The 12087-nt window shown below is 40.6% G+C and overlaps 1 protein-coding gene across 1 annotated transcript; it reads left to right on the top strand.

The window, feature by feature from the left end:
* Window positions 1-310: 310 nt before the first annotated feature.
* On the top strand, window positions 311-6812 carry LOC308702315 (uncharacterized protein). The gene is made up of 5 exons (XM_081385056.1): window positions 311-553; window positions 2614-2679; window positions 3405-3758; window positions 4474-4801; window positions 5903-6812. Coding segments are annotated over exons 1-5 (807 nt in total). The 5' UTR covers window positions 311-495; the 3' UTR covers window positions 5904-6812.
* The last annotated feature ends 5275 nt before the right edge of the window (window positions 6813-12087 follow it).

Raw genomic sequence — 12087 nt, 5'->3', positions numbered from 1 at the left:
CTTTTACTGAATTTACTGTCCTGTTTTATCTAACATGTTAACATTAGGACTGTAACAAAACTTTATACTTTAAAAAAAAAATCAAACAAAGTAACTTGCACATCATTGCATGAAACTGGATTATCACATGAACAGGTGTAATGCAAATTTATATTGTAGATTGAAATAGTTTGTATTAGAATTTAAACTTTAACAATTTGATTAGACTTAAACCATGTACAGCCACAGAACGTGTTCTCAGACATTCCAGCTCTTGAGTAGTGACCACGCCCACATGATGTACATTTGACCAATCAGTGGAGCTAAACTCAGCCCTGTAGAGAGAACTGTATTTACTGCACTTTTTCCTCTCTCCTCACCGCAACCTTTTCTTTCAATCTGCCGGCGTTTGGCATCTCAAATGATCACGTGGTCTCACCAGAGACATAAATACCGCTGTATTGAAGCAGTGCTGTTCCGTTCATTCAAGGTGTCAAAACACGTTTGAGAAGAAACATGGAGACAAAGAAGTTTTTCGTTTATTTGTTCACAGTTTCTGCATTCCTCTTGCACGGTAAGACATTTATTTATTTATTTCTCATTACCCAGCGGGCACCTTGATGTCAAAATGACGTCAAAAAATAGGTCAAAAATGAAAGTCATATTGACGTCAGAGTGTCGATGTCAATTTGATGGCAAGATTTTGACCTGTGCTGATGTCATTTTGCCAAACAAAAATGTGAAATGCATGGCCGTACACTTATTACCAGCTTCACTTAAAACTAACCAGATTTACTGTATTTAACTTCTGGTTTAATGAAATCATAATCATAAATATTTTTGTATTTTAAAGTCACCATGATGGTGGTTAGCGTTTGCTTTAGTTGTGCTCTTGACCCATGACTTGGTAATATAAAAGTTTCTCTGACTGCTATAATTGTGTTTTTATAATGCACAATTTTTATAGCTAAAAAAGCCATGAGATCAGGTGATGTTGGCTGCATGTTTATTGACGATGATGATATCATCATGTAATTGCTTGAATCCTTGATCTAATTCAGAGTCTAATGCATTGATTATATAGGACTTGTGTTTTTAAAGGTTTATAATAGAAGTCATTTAATTTTACAGCATGAGAGCAATGTTGTTTATCAAATAATATTGATTTTAAAGACATTTAGTCCATTAAACTTTTTCATCTACATTATTAATTAGACATCAAGAATCAGTGTATGACTCTCAACAATGGTGACAATCAATGAAATGCTTCATGCTGCAGTGCATGCTGGGTACCACCAATCAAAAACTCACCCTTATCTCCCAGCATGCATTGCGGCTTTAATAAATTATGCAGCTGGAGTTGATCTGGTTATCTGGTTATTTTGTTTGATTGTCACCATTGTTGAGATTCATATGCTGTTTCTTGATGTCTGTGTGTGTCTAAGTACTGCCATAGACTAAAGGGTTTTGTGCACTAAATAATAATAAAAAAAATAAGTAGATACTGTTTGATAAAACTGTAAACATGCCGAAGAATCAAATGACTTCTATTACGAATTAAACAATATTAAATATTACATTTAAGTCCTATATAATCAAAACATTAAACACTAAATCAGATCAGAGATTCAAGCATTTACATGATGATATTATCATCATAAATAAACAGCCATCATCACCTGATCTCATTTTCTCATGGCTTTTTTAGCTACGATACATGTGCTTTATAAACACACAGTTAGTACAGCCAGAAGAAATTTTATAATTAAAGGCTTATGATTACAGGGAACAAATTATAACTAATGCAATGTGATGAAAGGTAAGTTTGATTTCTAACATTATTCTCTCAACGTACATTTGCATCGATAGTCTAGTGTTATAATTGATTTGCATTTGGTGCACTGTGGAGTGGGTAAAACGGTTTTTAATGGCTGGCTAACATCTACCCTTGACTCGCGCTAGCCTAGCATCGGCTAACTATCCAAATATAAGGACTGGATAATTTTTTTTTTTTTTAAATGTCTCCACTGATGAATAACAACCAGGCTGACTTAAAAATGAGGTCCGATGTCAAAAATCCCGAACCACCCCTTTAAGAGTCAAGGGTCAAGAGCACAACTAAAGCAAACGCTAACCACCATCATGGTGACTTTAAAATACAAAATATGATTTCATTAAACTGGAAATTAAATAAAGTAAATCTGGTTAGTTTTAAGTGAAGCTGGTAATAAGTGTACGGCCATGCATTTCACCTTTTTGTTTGGCAAAATGACATCAGCACAGGTCAAAATCTTGCCATCAAATTTACATCGACACTCTGACGTCAATATGACTTTCGTTTTTTTGACCTATTTCGTGACGACATTTTGACATCAATGTTGATGTCATATTGATGTTAAATTGACGCTGGGTTATTGTTATTTTTTTTTACATTGGTTTTAATATTCATGAAAACATGTGGGATGAGTGCTTGAGAAATGTATACATGTTCAGTTCAGGTTAAAACCTTAGTAAATGTATCCCACGATTTATCCACTCTGTAATAATTGTAAAATGTCACCCTGTTTTATTCTTTATGGTCATGTAGTAAAATTCTGTCATTTTGGTAATGTATATTTCATTTTCTTTCTGAAGCGCATTCTATTGATCTGGAGCCTCAGCATTGCATTGGACTTTTAGGAGCAGAGAATGCTTTTTGTAGTAAGTATCAGACAAAGTTCACTGTGCGTGATGCTTGCAAAAATACTTAATACTAAAAGGGTTAGTTCACCCAAAACTGACAATTCTGTCAGTAATTACTCACCCTCATGTTGTTCCAACCTACATAGGATTCTATAGACATTATAACTTACCGGCCCAGAAAATGTATTAAAGACATTGTTAATATAGTCCAAGTGACTACATATTTTTGTTTGTATTTTTTGCGCACAAAAAGTATTCTCGTCGCTTTATAAACTTAAGATTGAGCCACTGGAGTCACTTGGACTATATCAATGATGTCTTTAATAACTTTTCTGGGCCAGCAAGTTATAATGCCTTAGAAGCCTATGGAGGAGTGATCCAGCTCTCAGATTTAATCAAAAATATCTTAATTTGTGTTCCGAAGATGAACGAAGGTCTTACGGGGTTGGAACAACATGAGGGTGAGTAATTACTGAAAGAATTTTTATTTTTGGGTGAACTAACCCTTTAAAAGCTGTAAGTATCTAGCTCAAAGTAGCTTGTACAATGGTCCCGCTTACGTTTGATGAGTTATTTATCCTGTATATATAGTTACTGTTTTGGTGGCATTGTGCGTGTGTGTAATTTGTGTTTTTATGCTGCTTGTTTGATCTGAAGAGAAACATTTTTATAGCACTTCCTCTTTTATTATTTTTGATGTCTGTCATAGACATTACATCATTTTCTGTTCATTTCTTCTTCAGGTGTGTCTGGTGTTGATACAGACAGAGTGTCAGGGATGGAGGAAGATTCAGTCACTCTAAACACTGGTGTTAAAACACACCAACAAGAGAAGATTAAATGGTATTTTAATGATATTTGGATTGCTCAAATCACTGGAGATCTCCATCATATCTGTACAGATGTTCAGTGTAATGAAGGTAATAAAGGTAATAAAGTTAATAAAGTTACTGAGAGATTCAGAGGCAGACTGAAGCTGGATCATCAGACTGGATCTCTGACCATCATGAACATCAGAAACACACACTCTGGAGAATATACACTAGTGATCATCAAGGGCAGCGACAGTGAAAAGATCTTCAGTGTTTCTGTTACTGGTGAGTCATTATGTTTAAATCAGGTTATGTTTAAATCATATCATCATGTTTAATATATCAGTGACATTCAGAGCTTTTTCTCTTGATCTGCATCATTGAACTGAACTGAATTACTTTCATTTGTTTTGTTTTTCCACTGACGATCCATTAGTTTTTACAGTTCGTTTTGTTCTCTTCATTCCAGTTCTTTCCATCTGATTACATGCATCTATTATTTCAAACTCATTTTCATACTTGTTTTTAGCTCTCAGAAAAAAAAGGTACAAAAGCTGTCGCAGCTTTTGTATCTTTTTTTCTGAGAGTGTAAAGTGCAAAGAAATTGTAAATGTGTAAAAATCTTGTAGTTTGTCAGTTTATCTCATATAATGATAAGAAGTGTACTTTAGAATTATAATGTGCTTATTTTGCAATATTATAATGTAGAAATGTATATTTCAATGTAGTAATGCATTCTACTAAACATGTACGTGTGTAATATATGTGCGGGTCTGTTAAAAAAGAAAAAGAAAATCTCATCTCCAGCAGAGTTGACATATAAACAGTAAATCTATACCAATAAAACATCCACGATTAACTTGATATTTAGCAATTTTGCAGTTAATTTTGTTTCTACTGAATTTGTCAAGATCCAGGAATTGAATACGCACAACTATTTTAAACTTGTGGAGTTTTCATCCTCTAAAGATCCTCCAGCATCTGTTGGTTTGTGTTTCAGGTGTTTCTGCTGCTGAACGAGATCAAATGAGGAGAAAGACAGTGAAAGAGGGAGAATCTGTCACTTTAGATCCTGGTGTAAGAAACCCAGATGATTTGATGAAATGGTATTTTGAAGACATTCTCATCGCTGAAATCACTGGAAATCAGAGTCAGATCTGTACAGATGTTCAGTGTAAAGAGAGATTCAGAGACAGACTGAAGCTGAATCAGACTGGATCTCTGACCATCACAAACACCAGAAACACAGACTCTGGACTCTATAAACTACAGATGAGCAGCTGCAGATTCAGGATCATCAGGAGCTTCTGTGTTTGTGTCACTGCATGGTGAGTCTCATTTGCTCTTTAGAATAATAGCAACTTTGTGGGTGTTTGGTGTTTTAAGCCCCCAACGGCGCCTTCCAGGCAGTGAGGGGATGGGTAGGTTTAAGGTTGAGGGTAGGGTTAGCTGCCTCTAAGGAGCCATTGGGGGCTTAAAACACCATCGAGCAACTTTGTGCCGGCCCAGATCCGGCACATGTGGAAAGAAGATCTGAGTCACATGCGGTGTGGAATGATGCACTTGGGTGGACCGCTCCTGTTTGCCAGATCTGGGCCACAAGTAGGCCATAGCAATGCCACATGTCAGCCAAGAGCAAAGACATAAAACTACTGGACCTTATCTGAGCCACAACATCTTTCTATATTATTAATCTCAGCATTAACAAGCCTGTTAGCATGCAGAATCACAGAAAAGAAGTGTGTGTGTGTGTGTGTGTGTGTGTGTGTGTGTGTGTGTGTGTGTGTGTGTGTGTGTGTGTGTGTGTGTGTGTGTGATTATTTAATTATTTCAAAGGAGGCCATGGTGAAAAACAAGGATTAGGTAAAATACTTAATTAGTATGTCTTTAGAAATCTTATAAGATTTTCAGGAGAGTGCAACAAAACTCCATTCATTTTATCTGTTGGGAAATTGATCAAATACAGCCCTACTGTGAGCTACGAGGTTATTAATCGATAATATTTGCTTTTGTTGAAGCCGTCAGTCAGCATTATTTCAACTTATTTACAAAATAATCATGTTTAACAGTGGAATTTACGTTAAAACTACATTACCCATGATGCTGTACAGAAAATATTCCACCAATCAGGGAGTCGAAACAAGCCAAACGTGTCAGAATATCTCTTTAGCTCCGCCCACTTTCATGAAATAATTGCCGTAATCGAGTCGATCTCCATACGCTCTCAAATACTTCAATATTTGAATATACTGTATTAAAGCATTTCTGCTCTTCTGCTGTAAACTTCCATCAAAATGATCCCGAAATAAACATTCCAGACTGAATATTATTCACTGATTGATGGCAGATTTGCTGATTTCATGAGTTTCTGTGACAGTTACTGCTGTTCATTTCTCTCTCTTTAACAATCTTCAATTTATTGTTTCCAGACGGAGAAAGATCACGTGATCCGAGAGAATCCCAACAGGATCATTGTGAATCTGCAACATTATTCTCATTGAGGAGAATCAGCAAAAACACACTTCAGCTGTTAACCTTTAACTTGAAATACTTTACATATTCATCATAAAACACTATTTACATGTAATGGAAATATTAACCGAACTGTTACTGGAAGCACATATAATTTAGATGAACAATATCTGATAGTTTCAGCTTATAAACCTGGAATAGATTAACATTTATCATTTATCATGCTTATTATAATAAGTGTCTTGTTTGAGACGATGGATTAGGTGTTTGTTGAAGGTTGAGAAGGAGTTCAGTGTTTCTGAAGTGAAGATTCTGATAGAGACTCATTATAATGGAAACACTCGGCGGCGCTTATTCACTGTAGTTACTTCATTATTATTCAGTTCAACAATAACCTACTTATTATCTTGATACATCCATAGAACAAATGCTTTATGATATTTAGGAAGATGGAAACTCTCAGATCAACATTTAACACTCAATGACAACTTAAACCTTTAAGACAAACCGACATGAGCTCTCGGCACAGTCAACATCATTATTTCATTTACAAATGTATTAAATGCACAAATATGAAGAAGATTTGCACTACACATCTTGTACTGTCAGTTTTTACTTGACTTGTTGTCAATGTACTGTATTTGCATAATACAATGTGCAAAGTGTATAAAATCTGATACACATTATTTTGCTAAAAAAAACACTATGTGTGTGTTGTGATTCAGGCAGAGCTGCTTTATTTAGTTCATTACAACTCAGAATCTGAAATGTCACTTTTGCTCTTTATGTTTCTCACATGTTTGTACTGTAAGTGTATCATTTTTACTGTTGCTTTTAATAACAGAATGTGAATAAATGCAACATTTTAAATAAACTGTTTCATTGTTATAAATGATCATTATTTAAGCAATTTATATTTTCAGTGAAAAGACTGTGCTAGTCTTGTTTTACATCATTAATATACTCTTACAGTTGTTTCTCATTTTTTAATTATATTTATTTTTTCTGTTCATTATAATTTAAAGTTTTAGTCATTTTGATTTTGTCATTTTTATATATACTTTTAAATATATGCCTAGTTTTATAAATTTTTATTTATACTTATACCATGGGCTGTTTAAATACTCGATTCTGATTGGCTGGAAGGTGTGCAGTAAAACCGTTTAATGCACAGGTAGTTCCAGTCAGTTTGATTACAGTTCGAAATTAATCCGCTACATTGGTAACCATAGTAACACAGATACACTTGCAAGCAGAGTGAGAGACGCATATGAAAACGTTTCGGTAGGCTAAATGGATGATTTTTGAATATCGTTTAATTTGTATCAGTGTTGCCTGTCATTCATAAATAATTGTAATAAATCCAATTAAAGAATCATTAAGTTAGCTATATGCTTAAGCAACGAGGGGACTGCAGTAGCTGCTAGACTTTAAAGGGGCAGTAAGTAAGAATTACTCCCATCTAGTGGTGAATTTGTATTTTGCAATCAAACTAATTTTGCTCTCCAGCGCCTCGCGTTTTCAAATGCGCGTTGCATCTACGGTAAGTGATATGTACCAAAAAGCTTTGACAGGATGTGTTCTAATAGCGCCTCGTCGAGTTTTCCTTCAGGTGAACTGGTTTGTTATTTCAAACAAACTACAACTTGACACAACGAACAAACGAATGTTACAGTTTTGAACAAACAAAACTTACAACCTTGTTTATAGGACCTTCTCTACTTTACTCAATAGCTGCTATTCATCAAAGAGCCTGTTTAACTTTAACTATGTTCTACTGTCTATATCAGTGTTTCCCAACCTTTTTTCAGTCAAGGCACCCTTTGAAATTAAAAAAAAAAATGTGTGGCACCCTACACTAGTGTTGTCACGATACTACTTTGATACTATACTTTGAAATGTGTTGGGTTTTTTATTTTTTTATTTTTGATGTGCACAAATAAATGACAGGTAGGCTACCAGTACCATAAGATTTTCTTCTTACTGTTCTTTTTTTTTTCTTCGTTCATGCATGTTGAATGAATGAATTAAACATTTTTAATTTTATATAATATATAATTTTGTTATAATTGCACAAGATAGCTTGTTTTTACTATATTTTATGTAGCCTAATAATTTCACAGTAAATCTCCAAATTAATGTAGAAACATCATAAAGACAGTATATTTCAAATAATTGTTTAATGGCATCTTTTTATGAATGAAGTGTTATTTGATTCTGATGTCACTGCTGCACTGTCACATGTGGATCCCACACGCGTCCCATTTTCTCACAACTCTTAACGTTCATTTAAGACTTTATTTAACTAATTTAAGACTGCTCTCATGCGGATACTCAAAGCGAAAGCGCAAAAGAGAAGTCGAGTCTGGCGCGCGTCGTGTCAGCACAGGACAGCGCAACCGGATTCTCTTTTGTATTTTCTCGCTTGCATGGTTAGAAGCATTTGCATTAAGAAGAACGTGATTATATAAATGTAACGCTAGCCAAAGGATGACAGAAAAAAATGCTGCTTTAATTGCGTTAAATATTTTTAACGTGTTAAACTGAAAAATAGTTGACAGCAGCACGGACATAACCGATGTGTTTATGTGAATACGCGGCAAGACGGACGTTGTGACAATGTTTTCGTGTGTATTTGACTGTAAGCGCATCAATGAATAATAGGCAGCTTTATGTGGACGCACTGGGAATAAGGCACGGGAATATATCACATTCAAGCGCAACCTCCGCAATTCAACGCCGAAAACTTATGATTTGCATTTGTATAATAAATTTGTGCGCAATATTTGTTGTTATTAGAGACTTCCGACGATCCGAGATTGATGGTAAAAATTTGTTTTTTTTTTACACAGCACCCCTGCTCTCGCCAGAAGCACCCCAGGGTGTCGCGTCACCCCGCTGGGAAACGCTGGCCTATATAGGCTAATAAAAAAATAAAAATAAAAAGCCTGTAATTAAGACCTTAACATTGACTTACCTGTCGAGAAGAAAGCAGGCAACTTCAGCGTCTCTTTTGAAAGCTTTCTCCTGCATTAGCTATCCCGACATTATAGCTAATAACCCTTGTTTTTGTAATCTCCGATCACGTTTCCCTTTACGGTCTTATTGTGGAGTTTTTCGACTAAGAGGACTCGTTATCCTGTGACTTAACCGTGCAGTGCAGTCTTTTAAACTTGCCGGGGCAGTGACAAAAGCAGTGACTCTCACTGCTCTGCTCCGTTTCTGCTGGTTTCAGTCACTTGACGCGGGCTCTGAACGAAAACGCGTTGTGGAAACGCGTTGGCCTAGTACTTTTTGTCCCTCTCTGCTATTATAGTTTTTCAAGATGGCGGAACTACATGGAAGCCTCCGTGGACCTACCCGTCCCATGTATATAAAGATAATAAATTCTTCGTTTACGAGGATAAGTCAGATCATTGGCAGAGGTATTTGGACACCATTGAGGACATATTTATGAATAAAAATATTGATTTTAGATAATAAAATACCTAAAATGCCCCTCCTTGAACTGCCACCTTACCGTGGTGGAGGGGTTTGAGTACCCGAATGAACCTAGGAGCTATGTTGTCTGGGGCTATATGCCCCAAGGCAAACAGGTCCTAGGCGACGGGTCAGACTAAGAGCGGTTCAAAAACCCTTATGATGACAAAAAAAATGAGGACCGTGACGTCGCCCGGTATGGCGCAGCCGGGGCCCCACCCTGGAGCCAGGCCCGGGGTTGGGGCTCGTATGCGAGCGCCTGGTGGTCGGGCCTCCCCCCATGGGGTCCGGCCGGGCTCAGCCCGAAGGAGCGACGTGGGGCCACCCTCCCGTGGACCGACCACCTACAGGAGGGACCGTAAGGGGCCGGTGCTAAGTGAATCGGGTGGCAGTCGAAGGCGGGGGCCTAGACAACCCGATCCCTGGACGTGGAATCTAGCTCTAGGGACATGGAATGTCACCTCTCTGGCGGGGAAGGAGCCTGAGGTTGTGCGTAAGGTTCAGAGATTCCGACTAGAGATAGTTGGGATCACCTCTACGCACGGCTTGGGCTCTGGAACCACACTCCTCGAGAGAGGATGGACTCTTCACCACTCTGGAGTTGCCCATGGTGAGAGGCGGCGGGCTGGTGTGGGTTTGCTTATAGCCCCCCAGCTCAGCCGCCATGTGTTGGAGTTCACCCCGGTGAACGAAAGGGTCGCTTCCCTACGCCTTCGGGTCGGGGATAGGTCTCTCACTGTCGTTTGTGCTTACGGGCCGAACGGCAGTGCAGAGTACCCGGCCTTCTTGGAGTCTCTGGGAAGGGTGCTGGAAACTGCTCCGACTGGGGACTCCGTCGTTCTACTGGGGGACTTCAACGCCCACGTGGGCAGCGACAGTGACACCTGGAGGGGAGTGATTGGGAGGAGCGGCCCCCCTGATCTGAACCCGAGTGGTGTTCTGTTATTGGACTTCTGTGCTAGTTACAGCTTGTCCATAACGAACACCATGTTCAAGCATAAGGGTGTCCATCAGTGCACATGGCACCAGGACACCCTAGGCCGGAGGTCGATGATCGACTTTGTGGTCGTTTCATCCGACCTCCGGCCGTATGTCTTGGACACTCGGGTGAAGAGAGGGGCGGAGCTGTCAACTGATCACCACCTGGTGGTGAGTTGGATCCGATGGCGGGGGAGGAAGCTGGACAGACTCGGCAGACCCAAACGTACTGTGAGGGTCTGTTGGGAACGTTTGGCCGAATCTCCTGTCAGAGAGATCTTCAACTCCCACCTCCGGCAGAGCTTCGACCAGATCCCGAGGGAGTCTGGAGATATTGAGTCCGAGTGGACCATGTTCTCCACCTCCATTGTCAACGCGGCCACTCGGAGCTGTGGCCGTAAGGTCTCCGGTGCCTGTCGAGGCGGCAATCCCCGAACCCGGTGGTGGACACCGGAAGTAAGGGATGCCGTCAAGCTGAAGAAGGAGTCTTATCGGGCCTGGCTGGCTTGTGGGACTCCTGAGGCAGCTGATGGGTACCGACGGGCCAAGCGGACTACAGCCCGGGTGGTTGTGGAGGCAAAAACTCGGGCCTGGGAGGAGTTCGGTGAGGCCATGGAGAAGGACTATCGGTCGGCCTCGAAGAGATTCTGGCAAACCGTCCGGCGCCTCAGGAGGGGGAAGCAGTGCCCTACCAACGCTGTTTACAGTGGAGGTGGGCAGCTGTTGACCTCGACTGGGGATATCACCGGACGGTGGAAGGAATACTTCGAGGATCTCCTCAATCCCGCCGTCACGTCTTCCATTGAGGAAGCAGAGGCTGAGGGCCCCGAGGCGGACTCGTCCATCACTCAAGCTGAAGTCACCGAGGTAGTCAAGAAACTCCTCGGTGGCAATGCACCGGGGGTGGATGAGATCCGCCCTGAGTACCTCAAGTCTCTGGATGTTGTGGGGCTGTCTTGGCTGACACGCCTCTGCAGCATCGCGTGGCGGTCGGGGACAGTACCTTTGGACTGGCAGACCGGGGTGGTGGTCCCTCTTTTCAAGAAGGGGGATCGGAGGGTGTGCTCCAACTATAGGGGGATCACACTTCTCAGCCTCCCTGGGAAAGTCTATGCCAGGGTACTGGAGAGGAGAATCCGGCCGATAGTAGAACCTCGGATTCAGGAGGAACAGTGTGGTTTTCGTCCCGGTCGTGGAACACTGGACCAGCTCTATACCCTCTACAGGGTGCTGGAGGGCTCATGGGAGTTTGCCCAACCAATCCACATGTGCTTTGTGGATTTGGAGAAGGCATTCGACTGTGTCCCTTGCGGCGGCCTGTGGAGGGTGCTCCGGGAGTATGGGGTCCGGGGCCCTTTGCTAAGGGCTATCCGGTCCCTGTACGACCGGAGCAGGAGCTTGGTTCATATTGCCAGCAGTAAGTCAGACTTGTTCCCGGTGCGTGTTGGACTCCGGCAGGGCTGCCCTTTGTCGCCGGTTCTGTTCATAATTTTTATGGACAGAATTTCTAGGCGCAGCCAGGGGCCAGAGGGGGTCAGGTTTGGGGACCACACGATTTCATCTCTGCTCTTTGCGGATGATGTTGTCGTGTTGGCCTCATCAAGCCAGGACCTCCAGCATGCACTGGGACGGTTTGCAGCCGAGTGTGAAGCGGCTGGGATGAAAATCAGCACCTCCAAATCCG

Source organism: Scardinius erythrophthalmus, assembly GCF_964197995.2.
Source record: "Scardinius erythrophthalmus genome assembly, chromosome: 14".
NCBI classification, from domain to species: domain Eukaryota; kingdom Metazoa; phylum Chordata; class Actinopteri; order Cypriniformes; family Leuciscidae; genus Scardinius; species Scardinius erythrophthalmus.
The sequence above is the reverse complement of the archived record's forward strand: the minus strand, read 5'-3'. Positions and strand labels throughout refer to the sequence as shown.

Coding starts and splice junctions, on each gene's coding strand:
- LOC308702315 (XM_081385056.1), top strand. CDS start 496: ATGGAGACAAAGAAGTTTTTCGTTTATTTGTTCACAGTTTCTGCATTC. Junction 554..2,613: donor TTCTGCATTCCTCTTGCACG/GTAAGACATTTA, acceptor TTCTTTCTGAAG/CGCATTCTATTGATCTGGAG. Junction 2,680..3,404: donor AGCAGAGAATGCTTTTTGTA/GTAAGTATCAGA, acceptor TTTCTTCTTCAG/GTGTGTCTGGTGTTGATACA.